The sequence below is a fragment of the Etheostoma spectabile genome, chromosome 10 (genome assembly GCF_008692095.1).
Source record: "Etheostoma spectabile isolate EspeVRDwgs_2016 chromosome 10, UIUC_Espe_1.0, whole genome shotgun sequence".
Classification (NCBI taxonomy): Eukaryota; Metazoa; Chordata; class Actinopteri; order Perciformes; family Percidae; genus Etheostoma; species Etheostoma spectabile.
Window position 1 is genome coordinate 6,799,434 of NC_045742.1, and position 17,549 is coordinate 6,816,982.

The 17,549-nt window shown below is 39.1% G+C and overlaps 1 protein-coding gene across 15 annotated transcripts in view; it reads left to right on the plus strand.

Annotated features, from left to right (window-relative positions):
- Positions 1-17,549, plus strand: part of LOC116696385 (LIM and calponin homology domains-containing protein 1) — a 96,954-nt gene that overhangs the window by 29,196 nt on the left and 50,209 nt on the right. For 13 of the 15 annotated variants that reach the window (XR_004333707.1, XM_032527324.1, XM_032527313.1 and 10 more), the window contains 2 exons: positions 13,327-13,397; positions 15,866-15,935. Coding sequence is in view for 13 of the 15 variants with exons in the window: in XM_032527324.1 (XP_032383215.1) it covers positions 13,327-13,397; positions 15,866-15,935 (141 nt within the window). In the remaining 2 variants the exon portion in view is untranslated. Of the gene's footprint in view, positions 1-13,057; positions 13,182-13,222; positions 13,242-13,326; positions 13,398-15,865; positions 15,936-17,549 lie in introns of those variants that run through there. The other 2 variants (XM_032527312.1, XM_032527319.1) reach the window with 2 other exon arrangements.

Below are 17,549 nucleotides of genomic sequence, written 5' to 3' on the forward strand. Positions count from 1 at the left end.
CGAGTCACCAACTGAATAAAGTATATCGCTCCAAATCGCCATCATATTATGTGAAGCAGAAGACACTGAACGTTTGTATTCCTTTTGCACCAGAAGAACAGAATTTTGCCTGTTTAGCTCTGGCAAATGTCTGTAGAGGTAGCCAATATTGGTAATAGGCCAATTTAAGGTGGTAATAATTTGTTAAAATTCACTCATTGTATTGTGTTTTTAAGAATGTAGTGGCTGGTTATATAGCACAAGTCGGATGCCAAATTGGGACAGCAGGCCCGGTTTCTTGCGCTGAAGAGCATGATTTGTTTTACTGTGCTGCTCACATGGTTTTCTAGTTGATATTTTGGGTTTAACGTTCAATGACATCCACTGACACTATGTTTATGTATTGTACACCTTTGTATACGGCCTACTTGTGGTGTCGTTATAAGCAAGGCAGCATCAGAAAACTCACAGTGGCTTATAATGACAGCATGAGGCTGCTGCTGAAAGCTCCCAGAAGCTCCAGTGCAAGCCATATGTTTGTCAGCGTTGGAGTACCTACCTGCTCTGCTGTTTTACGTAACCTGATGTATAGATTTATGTGTAGGGTATCTGAGTCAGAAAATGACATAATCACTGTTTTGGCTAACGCTGTACTTAGTTCTGTGAGATTCTCCTCCAGATTGTGGAACCATTGTCTGTATACTAGACACTGAACATTGTGGAAGGCTTTATTTTTATTTTATTTTTATTTTTTTTGTGTTTGTATATGTTCTTATTTTGATATGGATCCCCCTGGGTCTGAAATAAAGTTTTTATATATATATAAAGTTTGATTGATGCTGGAAGGGGTAAGAATGCACCTTCATGTGGACTATTTAGCGGTGATTCACAACATACTTGGATGACATGTGGCAATAGCAAATTAGCAGGAGCTTGTTCGTTAGGGTGCACTCCCTTCCTAAAAGAGAGACACAAAGGAACAAAGACTCAAAGAAGGCAGAGTTGTGTTTTGAAACGCGAAACGCGTCTCTGATTGGAGCATTGTTAGTATGGATCCTTCACATTGCTCTCTTCTCTCTTGAGAAGTGTTTTATTCATTGCTTTGTTGAAGTGTGAGTCAAATAGTGAGCCAAGTGTGTGGAACACTTTTGTGCACTCCAACTTCCTTGCTTTTGTCTGTGTTTTAACGAAAAACTGGGCAAAATAATATAAATTGTAACAAAAACAATAGGGTTTCACAGCTCTGCTGGAGATGTGAACCGCGCTTACAAACGCGGTTTCCATGCCCCTTTGGGCTTGGACCTCTAATAATCAACTGTGCCATAGGGAAAGGCCTATCATGACAACACATTGTTTAAAGTGTAACCATAGATCCACCTAAGTACTAATGTTTGCAGTGGTTTGTGTTATAAAATATTTAGTCTACAACCATCATTTTGTCTATCATCTGACCATATTTCCAGTTTTAGTTTGAACATATATTAACAGTCAATTTTTTATATTTGTTAGCTGTTTGTGCTAAAATAGTGACAAGTTTTCACCCATTTAACAAAGGTCTGATGATGATGATGATGATGATGATGATGAATGATGACACTTGGATAATTCAGCAACATATGGACCAAACTTCTAGGTGGTCTCCAGATTTACACTGTGAACACAAACAGCAGACGGACACTCATTCCAAGCTCATCAGTTAACAGACAGTGGGCCCGTCTCCAGAGACAAAGGTGTGACATCGAAAACAGCTCTCTTCTGGGGAAATGTGTTCCTGCAAGCTGGTGCAGCTGACAGATCAGCAGTCCCTTGGGTGCTGTTATTTTACAGGTTCTATTTTAGAATCTTTCTAACCATGATTTTTTTTAAACATGGCCTTATGTCAAAGGATGCTTGTGGCGTTTAGAAGTTAGTCTATTTTCTGATGTCTCTTGTGTAGCCTGTAGGACAGTCTAGTTGTTAGTGCAACTGTCCTGTAACCTGAGGGTCATGGGTTTAATCCACACACCTGCCAATCACCAACTTGGTGTCACTGAAGTGCCATATAGTAAAAAAAAAAAAAAAAAAAACTACCTGCCTCTTTTGTAACAATTAATTACAGTATAAACCGCTCCCAGTGAGTTTGAGCTGACAACTAGTCTACAGTAAACACGATGTAGGTTCTGATTAGATGAAACCAGTGCGTCTCGCTGAGTAGGAGCAATACATGAGTAATCAGGGGTTGTGTAAGGTTTCCCATGCCAGATGACTCTCACAGGATCCTCCATGTGCCTGAGAAAATTTCTGCTTTTCTGACTAAAATGAAAAAGCAACAGTAGAAAGTGTGTTTGTTTGCATTTCAAATACATGAGAAGTGGTACGAGTCTCATAGGAAGCAGAGTTGTATCCCTCCTCACATTCTTCAAAACGTGTTAAAACAGAGACTACAGTAACCTGGTTCACAGTGTAAAATTTGACAAATAATTTGGTTTTCTGGTAGCGTTCACTTAAAATGTTGTTTTTACAAACAATGTTAGATTTTATAGTCCCATGAATTTCTGTTTAACTTATCTGGCTCAGAGTGATTGTTCTCCAGTCTTGAACAGCACACTTATTTATGTCTTCCTTTCCTTTTATTGTGCTCTCCATGACTACAAATCAACATAATTCGTTGCTGCTGCCTGCAGCGTGTGGTTGGCACATGTACTTGTTAAACTTGTGGCAATCCAGCACAAAGTTTTCCATAACATTCTGTCCCACGCATACTTTTTTTCATCTTGTCTTTCGTTTGGAAGATCATGTGATAGTTTTGTAGCTGAATGTTTTTGAATTAATGCTGGATCCTTTTTATCTTGCCAGAGGTCAAAATTCTTGTTCTTTGGGGTGGTCTCAAGATGCTAGGCATTTTTTAAATGTTTTTACATTTATTAAACATTTATTTAATAAATGTAGAAAACATTTTTAAATTCTTTTTTACATTCATTAAACATTTATTCTATGAAGCATAGTCATCAATCACAACAGATCAAGCCTAAATAGTCTGCTGTCATCAAATCAGTAAATATTCTCCTCAGAAGCTGGAAGGTCTGACTCTAGGATTGAATTCTTGTGGTCCAGTGCTGATTCCACTGTATAATACCAAACCAATTATACTCTATTAACTGGCATTACCTGTGATGATCCCTGTGTCATAATGATCTCTTGTTCATTGTCCTTGGCCTGGGCAGCGGCTCCAGCCCGACTCGGTTGATTTAAAGCTTTAGCTGCTTTCTCAGAACACTCTGTCTCAACTCCCGCCAAAAAGGAAAAGTGGGGTGTTTGTAGTCAACCTCCTGGAAACACATGCTGACATCAAATGTCTGTGCTGATGTTTGTAGGCCCGTGGGTGAGTGAATTCTTTTCGTATGTGTGGCCCAATGAGGGACAATGCAACTGTGTTTTGTGTCAGTTTATAAAATATCACTGGTCAGAGTAATCTTACATTTGCCTCTAGACTGTGTGAATGTGTTTGTATTAGTACACTATATACTCTACTGTATCTGCTGGCGTCGGTTCCTCCAAATCAGTCTGATATGGTGAATGGTTGGATCTGCAACTTATTGTGGAGATTTAGTGGTGATCTGCCATGCAGGCTTTAGAGGCATGATCCAATATTAGCCCAAATCTTCTTAAACCTCTGCCAACTCAGGAAAACCTCATGATGCATGCTGAAAGTTGGCAACTAGGAAAAAGATACACAAGCTATTTAGTTATCCAGGCCCACATTGGCCCCAGATGTCTTGAGCACCTCCGTCTACTCTTTGAAAAAGACAATTTGTAACAGCATGTTTAATCAAATTTTTGTACAACATGAATTAGCACATATATCTAATGATATGTGTGTTTTTTTTATCATTTTAGCTAATCTTTAATGTTACATGCTGTGGGACGGGTGTTTTTAGGACTTGAGGATTGAATGTAACACATGAAGAGTAGATCACAAAAACAGCAATTGGCTTGCCCAGCTTGTTAAAGGCCAGTGTACGTGTATTTCAGCTGCCCAGTTTATAGATGTCTGTTAGATGGAACAAACATACTGGCAATTCTAAGACAAAGGTTTTGTTTCCAGATTTGTGGGGTCTCTGGGGGTCCTCACTCATAACATTGTTAGCCTTAAACACTTAATATTCTGCATTCTGGTACAATTTTCTGCACATATGTCTACCTTTTTCTGCATCAATTTATGCCAGAAATATCCTTATTTATGTAAAAGAAAAACATTGGTGATAATTCAAAGTATAAATCCATAATGGAATGTAATGCAGTTTGGCTATCAGACATTCTGTATTTCTCTTCGAATATTTATTTTCCTGTAGATTAACTTTAATGTTATCTCTGAGTCAACACACACAGGCATGATTTACTCTTCCCTCCTCCTCTTTTGCGTCTTTTTTTTAATAAAGTAAATGTGCAAGTACTTATTTATGTGAATGATATGAATTCATTTTAATTTTAATTTATGAACCCCTGGACTGTAGCCTAATATTTCAGATGTGTTTCAGCATTGTTTCTGCTCATCAAAACATTCTGCACATTCAAAATGTAACTCATCCCATCTGTGTTATCTGGCTTTGGAGTTGTGATATTTGAGAAAAATAAAGTCATAATTTCTTCAGGAAAAATTCACCTGGCTATAGTCTGCTGTGCATTACGTTATTACTCTCCTGATGGGTAGATGTCATTCAGACTATCTGACAGATACAAAGTCCCGTTGGGGTCACTGTATGAGACAAAGTTTTAGGAAGCGGTTGAACGCTGCTTCCCATCGGAGGTGAAAAACCGAAACTATGGCATGCGTCTGCCGCAGCATGTCCACAGCAGAGCGTGTCCATTATGATGACCTGAAGCAGCACAGACCACGTAAGCGCCTCTGTATCTTCACAGAGAGAGCGAACACAAAGAGATGTATGGGTCTACTTCAGAGATCTGTGTTTGAGCCTGAACCCCAGACTGTAAACGTAACGTCACAGGAACTTCAAACAAACTGTAGCAATATTAATGCACACCTAAACTTTGTGTTGCCTACATTTAAAATTACGTACAGTCAAAGCATTCAGGGTTGTAGCCCCTGAAAAATGACCTGCCTATGCTGTAGCATATAATTCATCCTAATACTGCTTGATTTTCTGTTGATCCCCAGTAGGTAAACACTCCTATTGTGGATTGTTTTAACCTAGATGGAAAATATATCTGTTGTAGAACTAAAAATTATTGTAAAAGCTCGTCACTGGAATCTTTGCTCTAAAAACAAGGTAAACGATAAACAATCAAAGAGTTGCCAAATGAGGTTCTGTAGATCAACTTAACATGTTTTTTTTGTGGCAATGGATGTAACAGAAAGGTTAGAGGTGTCCCTACTCTTCATCCCCACCTGCTGCCTTAATACTAATTCTAAGTATTGTATTTTATTTAAGAAAGTTCAAATGAACTTTATCTGTGCTCAAACATTTATTGTATTCATCCTTTATTGTAATAATGTACTAAATGTAAATGTGCTGTATTTATATAGCGCTTTTCTAGTCTTTACAACTACTCAAAGCGCTTTTACATCATACAGGATACATTCACCATTCACACACATTCATACACTGTGGCCGAGGCTGCCGTACAAGGTGCCACCTGCTCATCAGATAAACACTCACACACATTCACACTCCGATGCGCAGCACCGGGGGCAACTCGGGGTTCAGTGTCTTGCCCAAGGACACTTCGACATGGGACTACAGGACCAGGGATTGAACCCCCAACCTTACGATTGGCAGACAACCGCTCTACCACTGAGCCACAGCCGCCCCTTATTCTTATGAATAAGAAACAGATTAGTTTAAGTACTATCTCAGACCACTCCCCTCCCCCCCAGTCCATCCACCAACAGGCCAAGAACACACTGAGCACAGAGCAAACAGTCCATAGTCACAATAGGGGATCCCTGCAGTGGTGGCAGCTTATAAAAAGGACCAAATGATTGACTGTAGGCAGATTACACCCCATGACCTTTGGCTGAACTTGTTGAAGCTCCAGGAGTAGAGGCGACACTCCCTCCCTGTCATATGAAGAGTCAGGTGTTACCAATTTTAAGAATGTTGTTTGTCATTTTGACATTTGTTTTCCATCAAGTAGTGTTTCTCCTGAAGCCAAGGATGAGATTTAAATTGTTTTAGTGATGATGTTTTGTCTTGTCGTAAAACAGTTTTCGGTTCTGCAATACTGAATAAATTGAGAGTTTTTATTTTTTATTGTTCTCTTGCTTGAAGAAGACACTAGACTACACAAATCATGCACCGGCAGTATTTTTTTTCATTAGCGAATGACCGTGTGTGACCTGTTGTTTTTCTACTGTCGGAACCAGAAGCAATTTAAAGATTACGCTTTCTTGCCAAGTTAAATTAGCAAGATTGTTGGCTAAAGACCAGGAGATGTGTTTACATGTGTTCTTGAACTAGTGTTGGAATCAGTCAGGATTATGCAACACACTTAAGATAACATCCTGTAAAGTAGAATGCTTTTGACTACAAAGCAGGCATGTGACTAGAACGCAAATGTGTGGGTTGGGAGCACTTTTCACAGTTTATGGTCACCAGCCCTTGAGCTAGCAGCTGTCAACTCTTACAGGCTGATCGCACTTGGCCTCAGGACCTCAAAGTAACTAGTGTTCTACTTCCCCCTTAAGTCCCGGAAACCAACCTGTCTCAGACCTTGAATTACTGGTTGTTAATTTCGTAAAGGTAGCTGTCCAATGCAGGGCCTCTGAGACTCCTGCTGCAATGCAATAGATCAGTTTCATTGCATGGCCCCTAGGGTAGAGGGATTGCTGTAAGCTAGTTCAGACAAGGAGATGTAAAAGAAGTAATACACAGGGGTGGACTTGTTTGTCGGAAAGCTCTTGATATAGCTGTTGTGAATATCCAGTTCCAATTTTTCATTTGTGTCCTGATCTAACAATTGTATATTTCTTGGCAATATTATTTTAGTAAATTCTCTCTGCGTTGTGATCCACTGCCAGACATGATTTCACTGACTCTCTTCACATTGATGTTTTATCTCTCAGAACATGAAAGCAATGTTTCCTGGGAGTTTTCATGCCAAAACTCCATTGGGTTTTACAAAAATAGATTCAAGAACTACTGTTCCCTCAGGGAAACAGGATTTGGCAGAACCAAAGTTTGATGAAGTTTATTCATGCGTTTCTAAACCAACATCCTGTGGACATTCTTTTTGGATACCAAAGTGATAATGATGATCACTTTGGACATGGATCCAAGAGAATACTTTCGGTCTGGATGTGAAAGGTTTCCAAAGGGAAGAAAGTGAAAAGCAGGGAACAAAGCCAACCGGCATTGTTTGTGAAACAATGCGGGGCGACGTTCCACTGAAAATAACACAGGCGACACATTCCTCTTTTTAATTGAGTCCCTTCATATGACCCTGTGGTGGTTTGAAAACAGTTCAGATTCGGAAGTTTCTAAAATTTTCAGCATTCAACCTTTGTCTGATTTAATTTAAAGCCTAACAGAACGTTCATCTTCAACTTGCCCTGTGTTCTCCTTTAAGAAAAAAATCATTTTCATGATGGCTACCCCAGTTTTGCATTTGACAGAAGACCGTACTGGTGTCTGTCTATGTACTGTAGGTGGGTAAGACCTTACTTCAGTCCAGCCAATAAAATCTTGCATAAAGCAGAAACATTACCGTTCTGTCATTGCCGGAGCAGACGGACACACTAAGCCAAACAGCAGCCTGCTACACACAAGAGGCACAGACTTAACCCACAAAAACCCACAATAGCTTTCCTGCTAAAGTTTCCTTCTAATCTAATTTACAAAAATGAACATGCCTGTTGTCATGCATCTGAGCTTGTTGACCAAGCCGCCAAAAAAACATTCGGCAGGAAAAATTGGACTTCTCACCTCATTTTGCAGGCTAAATAGGTGCTGGTGTGGTCCTTACTCTTTAGTACTGCTAATAACACACTGTCTGCCCATGATATACGTACAGTGTATATATAGGCTACAGCGCTAACAGCATCATGTTCATCTGTTCCTATACTAATGTTGCTATTGGAACATTTGTTTTTATGATAAGGAAATAGAAAAGCATAGTCCGGGTGGTCTTCTGTAGATGTTTAATGGCCACTTCATTGTATGTTGTAGTCTATAAAACAAGCCATTAAACTAAACTCCCTTGCATGTGAAAGGAATATGCCACCTCAGATTTTAAATCAATGTTACTGTAGCTGGAGCTTCCTGCTGTAACTCAGGAGGTGTTTTATTACTCAGGAAGGTAATGTTCTCTACCAAGATGCAAAGCCCCTGTATTATATGTTGCCCAAATGTGTTGTCTCAAACTAAGTGTTCCCTCTAGTCCGAGTTTCATGTGCACTCCAGCTCTATGCTTAACTGTATGGGACCAACAGATGTACATGAATCAAGGTCCTTAGCAGCTCTGCAGCCAGTGCCAAACTGAGGAGCAAGAAAAAAAAAAGGGGGAAAAAAGAATCTCTGCCATTTTTTTGTCATAGCCAGAAAAGTAACACATGTATTTTGTGTTAATGTGCACCACAAAGGACAAAATATGAATTGACCCAACCTTTAAGTAGGGCTGCACAATATGAGGAAATAATCGAATGATCTAATTGCGATTATTTTGACTGATATTGCGATTGCGATGATTCACGATATTTGAGGGAATGATCATGTTTGTGTAATTCTCATTTTCATTGAAAAATATTAAATTTTAACAAATTCAATTGATTTATAGTGTAATTTTTGCAAGGATTTGCACAAAAAAAGATGTTTGTTTTTTTTAGTCTGTAGGGTCCAATTTGTAGGTTGGGAAGTCTCTGCAGCACCACAATACTTGTTTTTTCATATTTTACTTTCAACAAAAATGGTGCCCTACCTGTGATATTGCGCCCCCCCTTCCCTGTTACAATTTTGATATTGCAGTACTCCATATTGCGATTTTGATAAAATTGCAATGAATTGTGCAGCCCTACCTTTTAAGACATTTGTTTCAATCTGTAGGTTTGGTCTCCAGAGGCCCATTACATTCGTTGGGGGTATATGGAATATGAAAAATACAAATATTCAAATACATATTGGGGTTTTCACTAAGACTTAGGTGGCGTATTTGTTAAGGCATCCTCGGCGACCCGATACCGGATAAGCGGATGAAGATGGATGGATCCTTCCTAAAGAAAATGTTATGCTTTTCTCAATTTAAAAAAAAAAGAAGCAATTCTCCCTTATGTTTTTGTTTCTTTGTGAGTTTTTGTCTCTTTGTTGGTTTTTCTGTCTCTTTGTAGTTGTGTTGTCTCTTTTTGGTCATTTTTTAAGTCTTTTGGGTTGTTGTGAGTTTCTTTGGTCATTTGGCGTCTCTTTTTACTCAGTTTGTATTCCTTTTGTGGTAGATTTGCTTCTTTTTTCACATCATTTTGGACCATTGTTATCACCATATCTGTGTTGAAAATGTTTAAAAGCTAGAGCAAATAATTGAGCTGACTACAATCATTATATTTGAGAAAATCTTTAAGTTACTTTCATTTGGATTAGGTGCTGCCCTAAACAGCCCAGGTGCTGCACCTAAACCTGTATCTACAGATTGTTATGTGTGTCATCTTTTTTTTTATGAAGTCTGAGCTGTTTCCGTCTTTCCAATTAGGAACTCTTAAAATACCACATGTAGCCTAATTTATCTGCATAAGTACAGAGTAGATTTTTCACACTCAGTGTAATTTTTGACAGTCTTTGCCTCTTTTCCTGTACTCGGTCACCATACTGTAGACCAATCTTTGTAAATCTGTGACGGTGTTGTGACACCGTAATCTTCACATGCACACATACCCATTGACAAGGTAAGTGAAGAGCTGACCTAATTATTGACGGGGCTAGTGAAGAGCTGACCTAGTTATTAGAGAGACTCACATTCAACCCCTGCAGCAACCAGTACGTTTCCTTTTTAAGAAAGAAACCAAAACCTACTAATACCTACTAAAAAATAACGCAGCTTGTAAAAGCAGTAAATGGTTAGTCATCTTTACGAAGTACCAACATTTATGTGAACAAATTATTGAGAAGCTCCATAATCAAGGTCATCTCAGCTGCAGATATAAAATGATGTAGGCCACTGAATCCTTACTGAGATCAGACCATGACATCTTACTCTCTAATGAACAAACCCAAGGAAAGCAATTGTGTAATGTACTAACTCTGGGATTGCTTTACTTTTACATTGAAGACCTGGGAAGGTAATTTAGTCCCATACAAGACTACAGAATTTTATATTGTGACTTAATATCTTAAAATGTAATTTTGGTATGTAGAAAAGACCAAAAATATTGACTAGTAGTAGTATCTACAGTCTGCTGTCCTCTATTTGTACAAGTTGAACTTTTTGATTCACAGACATTTATCAGTGGCAGATCTGGAGAAAGAGTTAATCTCATTGATAATGTTAACCCTCAGTGGGCAGAGCCATAGAGTTTTTTCTGGCCAAGTCATTATAGCCTGAAGCCCAGTGGAAAAGACCAGAGGTACGAGAAGAGGAATATAATTTGCAAGAATCCTACAGTTTTTGCTGAAAATGCAGTCCATCAACATTAGGCTGTCTGTGTTAACTAGTTTGTTAAACTTCCTAAGGTTGCTCCAGTTCTACTAGTTTACAGATGTTTAAAAGAGTAGTTTGATATTTCGGAAATTTGCTAATTTTCTATTTGAGAAAAATAATACCCCTTCTGTATGGTACTTGTGAAACTTAGCATGAAGACTAGAAATGTGGGAAACGCCTCAGCTGGTTCTGTTCAAGGCCCATTGTAAAATCACAACTTCTTCCTATATTTGTTTCTTTTCTTCTTTGGATTAACAAACTAAAGATAACATGTCAAGTGGTGAGTGTACGAGCTGCTAGTAGGGTTTACTTTTAGCAGTCTTGTCTTTGCCATTGAAGTTTGCCACTTGGTTAGTTCTGGCCATTGATGTTCAACAAATAATATTGTCTTCGTCTAGAGCACGTCCATACGGAGCCCCGGAGGTGACATGGAGGGGAAAAAAACGAAGGAAATAATCAACAACAACATGTACTGGGGACAAACGCTAAACTCAAGATCTCGAGTTAGAAAGTCAAGGTGTCAAAGTAAAGATCTCGGAAATAAAACTCAACATCTTGCAAAAACAAGTCAAGATCACGCAAAAGTGTTTGTACCCAATTTGCAGATGATTCGGTCATTGTTTCCCTCCTCAGCAGTGACGACACTGAACACGGTCCTGTAGTGGATGATTTTATTGACTGGTGCAAAGCCTCCTTTTTAAACATTAATGTGGCAAAAACGAAAGAGATGTGCGTCAACTTCAGAAAAATCCCCACGGTCGTTCCTCCTGTTGTAATGGACAACCAGCCAGTTGGACTTGTGCAGCAGTACAAATATCTGGGGACTGTGATTGACAGTAAACTGTGCTTTGAGTCCCAGGTTGATGCTGTGTGTAAAAAAGCACATCAGCGCATGCACTTTCCCGAAGCTTCGTAGTTTTAATGTCGACACTGTTTTTATGAAAATGTTTTATTCCTGTTTTATTGAATCAGTTCTTACTTTTTCTTTTATCTGCTGGCACGGGTCACTTTCCATTAAACAGGGAAACCGCATGCAAGGTATTGTAAGGTGTGCAGCAAAATTGTTGGCACACCCTTAATGACCTCCACGACTGTACAAGGCCAGATCATTGAAGAAGGCGAGACCATCCTGGCTGATCCTGTCATCCTTTGTGGATCAATTTAGGCTGCTGCCATCCGGGCGCAGGTATAGTCTGCCACGTGCAGAACTAACAGACTTAAAAGGTCATTCATCCCGGCGGTTATTACCATGGTTAATAATACTCTGTAATTTTAATTTTTTAAATTATGCTGTACTGTGGTTGTGTTTATTGTTGTGGGTTGATAAATATTGTTACTGCTGGCTGTATTCAAATTGCCCCTTGGGGATAATAAAGTTACCTTGACCTTGAACCTTGAACCAGTACTGGGTTTATGGGTTTATTTATTTATTTTTTATTTATATTCTGGGGGGGGGCTACTCTGTACTCCATTACTGTAATCATAGTACATGGGTTTTGTGGACCTTATGTTTGTACTGTCCTCCTGACGTAAAGGCCTCACACCTGTTCACAAGCGTTTTGTGCAGTAGGTAATGGAGGCAGTGAGCAGCTAAATGTCAGCATATGGGAAAAATCTGTGTCCCTTTCTTTTCTCTGTTTGTCTGTTTAATCTTTATCTGCCTCTCTTTCTAAGTCTAATGCACCAAACCCAACCTCACGCGGTCCCCCCCCCCCCCTCCAAGCAGCAGAAATGAGGCCTACTGTCAGCCTACTCACTGACACACAGCAGTAAATTTCTTTTGTAACAGGTCCAAGCTCCCAGACGAGCCAAGAAGCTGACCAAAACAAAACACACAGCCATCCCAGACACACTTTTTTTTCCACAGCTGTGTAAATAAATGTAAAATAAACTCCCAGGAAATCTAATCTTGTAATTGTTTTGGCTTCCAAATCAGTGGTCCAAAGGGGTCCCCCTTTCTTATGGCCAAATCCCTGCCAGTGTCTGTGAGAATAAATGGATTTTAAGTACGGTAGGCCTGCTGCTAAAAGTCCTGAAACGGCAGATATTCTGGAGTGGACATTTATTGCACTGCAACAGTTTACATTCGCACTTTATATGTTTGTGTGTTTTCATGCGGGACTTTAAATGCATTAATGAAATGTCTTGTTCACTTACATAAATAAAGGTGATAGGCCATATCTTTCCTGCAACTGAATCGTATACATATTTGGAGCAAGAACAGGGTTTTTATGCACTTTCATGTCTTGCAACAAATAACCATTTATGCGTTCAAATATATGTACAACAAAGTCACACATGCCTGATGATGTACTTTAGTCATGTAAATACATGAAAACAGGCAGCTTCTCCTCCTCAGAGGGTCTGAGGAACTGTTACCCTATAAATCCCCTGTCACAACACATTAGCCGGCCAGAGCCATTCGGTCAGGATGACTGTGGCTTATGTCAAGCTTGTTAGCGTTTAGAGCTGTTAACTAGAGAGAGGGACTTGATATACAGCCGGCAGCTCTTTGTGCACCTCTCCATACCATTCTCAGGATTTATCGTGAAAGAAAGATGTAAAAGGAGTGTTTTATGAAGGTTGTTGGACGTGTTTCTTGGTTTCCAAGTGGAGCTTGTGTGTAGACTTCAGATTCCAAGGTAGACTTCATTTTTTGCTGTTCTTAAGCCGTGTTGTTGTTATATTTTGCTAACTCGCTCCTTTTCTCTCTCACTCTCTGTGTAGGCTGCTACAGGAAGATGCTTTGGTGACAAGGACTTCAGAGGGGGTTTGGAGAATGGGATTTTGCTATGCGAGTAAGTTATGACTCCATTTTAAATTTTTTATCTGACTGTCCTTGATAATTAAATTGTCTACTAGCTGTCTCTGACTAAGCTTTTACATGTGGTGCTTCTATTCTCTTCCTGAAGAAAATTATGCATTAATACTGTAACTGTGCTGTCTGAGTAACTGGGAAATATAGGTTCTTTTAGTTTGACTCATATTTTGAGCTACTGAGATGTTATGGTGTGTCATGGTAATTTAAAATGGGTGCAACAGTAAAAAAAGGAACTTGAGAGTAGGAGTGCAAGGATCAGAATTATAATGTTCACAAATAGGTCAAGTGAGTGCTCACAGATTTTGCTCTTGCATTCTTCTATTATTACAATTATAGTTTGTTAATTTATAGTTTGGTGTGCTGCCTTCCTCCACATCTGTTTTTGTAATTATAATAACCTGACAGTTTATAAAACGTTAAAGGGAAAAACCAAACACTGTTATGTCATCCCAGAATAACCACTTATGATTCAGTATTAATAGGAAGAACATCAGGTTTTTCTTTCATAGTTGCACTGATTTGTTACGACACTGTGATCAGAGTGTCCAGTGATCAGAGAGACTGGAGTCCTGTTAAATTGTACTCTGGTGCAACACTGTGACCTCTTATCTGCCCACTCATGAGTCTAGGGGTTAAAATGCGACTGAAAACACACAGACACTTCTTTCACATTCCTTGCTGCTAAGTTCAGTTAAACAAGCCCGATGTTTACACCATCTTTATTGTGAATACAGACATCACATTCAATTTAACGATGTCCCCACTGGTTTTGGAATTTCTGAGTATATCACTGAACATCTAGAATTTACTTTGACATGAACAATTGTGAAAATTAACATCAGTCCAATCATGTTCTGGTTCCAGCTTCTCAAATGTGAAAATGTTATGTGATTTCTAAATAATGAAATATGAGTCAGTTTTTGACTGTGTTTTAATCATCAGCTTTACATCCCCTTGTCGTAAAACTGCGCAAGTGTTTAGTCAAGTAATGTGTGTAAATGATATTCAAGCACCAGAGGAGTGAGTAGACTAAACTTGAGGTTTGTTTTGAATCTCACTAATTCCACAAGCAAAACTCCCTCCATCCTTTTCCTCTTTTTCCTGATACACAAGGTGTTAGGAAATGTGTTTGTCCATGTACAAACAGTTAAGATGATGTATTTATGTCGCTTGGACTCAGTTTGTTTTGATTGTGTCGGTTTTAACATCCAGGAAAGCACTCTTGTAGTCCGTCCCACTTCATTTTAATGCTGTAACGAATTTGAACTGTGGTAGTCACAAATGGGTCACATATTCCTACAGATAACGGTAAACAAAGAAATCTGTACTGATATCATATGGGGAAAATCCATTTTAAAAGAGATGATGAAACAGTTTATTTTAATTTTGAGAAGGGGGGTAAACAATATAAAAGCAGACTGCTGCATTTTTATCATTTCAGGCAGTTTTTCAGGAGTGGAAATATTTTCTTCAGTGTTGCCACTGCCTACTCTCCTCACCTACACATTGTATGTAGCACCGACCCTTCTCTTTGGGTTGTTGGAAGTTATTCTAGGAAACATACAATACAGCAGTCTCTAACTGAAGGTGAAGTAGATGAGGCAGGCTGAGGGAAAAAGAGTTCACTAAAAAGGTCAATTACAGTAGTTCATTGCAAAATACCTGCTGGAATGCCATCAATATATCACAGGGCTGCTGATATCTTATACTGTAGGAGTATACAAGGGCAGGGTGTTTTTTTTACAGGAGATAATCGTTACAGTGCTTCCTCTGATGAAAAGACACACAAAAGATGAAACTGGAGACCGAGACCGAGAGGAATTGGGGGAACTGTGAAACTGTGGCTGGTTTGTAACTGACCGAGGTTGCAGGAATACACTCTACATTTCCTTTTAAAAGAAAAAGAAAAAAAAACCCTTCTTGTGTGTTTGTAATGAGAAATGACAGCAGAAGGACATACCTTTTCACATGTGTAGTTCACTGTGATATGAAGTGTGCTGGGACTATTTAACGGCTCCCAGCGGGTGGAAGGAGAAGCACCAATTCTCCACTCTGATTTAGGATCTGTGTCATTATAAACCTTCCAGACGCCACTGTGGGACCCTCAAAAATGTTTCTTTCTCTCATTTAGTTCCCCCTTATTTCTATGACGACACACACACACACACACACACACACACACACACACACACACACACACACACACACACACACACACACACACACACACACACACACTAACAATTGCACCTATTCTTTATCTGTTTTGCCTGCCGTTATTTCTAGCTGGTTTTACACTTAATTTGCGGTGCATCTTTTGAAATATTCATCACAACTGATCATAAAATTCTGAGGTCTGGACTCGTGACTCATGACTTTTTTTAATGTATGTCATTTATTAAAATTCAGATTTTGATGGCTTCTTCCATGCATTTCTTTTGTTAGGTTGTTGAGCTCTATTAAACCCGGCCTGGTGAAGAAAATCAACAGACTTCCGACACCCATAGCGGGCCTGGTGAGTCCTCTACCGTCACTCAACCTGACCGCTTCTCCACCCCGTCCTTTGATCATCTTTGATATGTTTTTTCATGCTATTTATTACTTTTCCACCCTTATAGTATTTATTACGTCTGTGTCTCTTCCTCCCCTTTCTACTTTTTCTTTTTCTTTTTTTAAATCAGCATCTGTTTCCCTTTCCAGGCAATTCTATTCAGTGCTGTCTAATGTTAAAAACCTTCTGTAACCCTTGAATAAAATACAACACTTCAAACATGACATTGCATAGGGGCTGCCTGTACTGTGTGGCAGCCTTGTAACTTAAGGTTAATGCGTTAATTCCTGTGCAGCTTTCCAGAGGTTTCCAACCTCGTCATATGCCAGGTGCCTCATATGAAGTACACCACCATATAACTTTATTGTTGTTGTATGTCTGGTCAGGTTAAATATGTTGTTAAGGTTATATACGTTTTGGAGCGGGAAATTAGTTTGCCAGATCATTTAGTCCTAGTGCTAAATATGCGTCCAACCTGCATTGTATTAACTGATTGCCCAGGATGTGACAAAAAAATTGGTAATGCAGACATACGGTGACAACAACTACTGTATGTGACATGGATTTCCAGTACCAGGTGTTTTATCAGGGTTTGATTTCAGATACCAGTAGCTGAAGGATCTCAGTTTCAGTCCTCGCAGCCAATGTGTCCATCAGCAGCCATGTCTGACACTGAGCCCTTAACGGCTCACTTTTGTAGAATAAGACTTTTTACAGTGACACAGATCATTTGTAGACTCCCTTTCTGTAATAAATAAATAATTAAACTCTTGATCACAACATAAGTCATCTGCAGGAGCATATTCCAATATCATTGACATTCTTCTTTCCATTGTTTTTCTTTGACTAAATGAAATACATTTTTTTACTAAAACCATCAAAAAGTATCTTTTCATCTGAGCACTAAGACATTTCCTCCCGATCCTAAAACCCACACTGAATAATGCACTTGTTGACAGTGGTTTTATTTAGGAATCTTAAGTTTGCCTCCTGCTTTAAATGCGACCCTGTGACGTTCAGTAAACCTGAACACTAATACATTCCAGAGTAGAGTACAGTGCAATACAGTGGAGCCCTTTCATGACAACCTAAGACCTTGATCTGGATGAAGTGACCTTTCAAGACCAGGACCGGCACATAAACAGAGGCATGCTGAAAGTTGATCGCATTGGATCTCCCACTAAATGTACTTCTACCTCTGTCCTTCCCAACTTAGCTCTTACTTGCATTCCTATCTGCTGTCTTGAAGAAAGTTTATGTAAAATTGTTGATAATCTTAAGTGAACCGTACACACCAGGATAAAGAACAAGAAGTATAGATCAAGAACAAAACTTTGTATTTAGTGTTAAAACATTGTAACACTGTATCTGCGAGGTCTTGATAGGTTTTTGTACCAGCACTGATCACTAGATGGTTACTTGGCCACTTACTGAGATTTCTCTCCTCTAAAAATTCACTTTTCAGCTTATTTGTTTTTTAAAGCAAATATCTGTTGCCCATCCTGCCTCTCTTTTTGAAAACGTGGCATTATCATTTATATCACCCCATCAGTGTGATTAAAAAAAAAAAAAATGAAA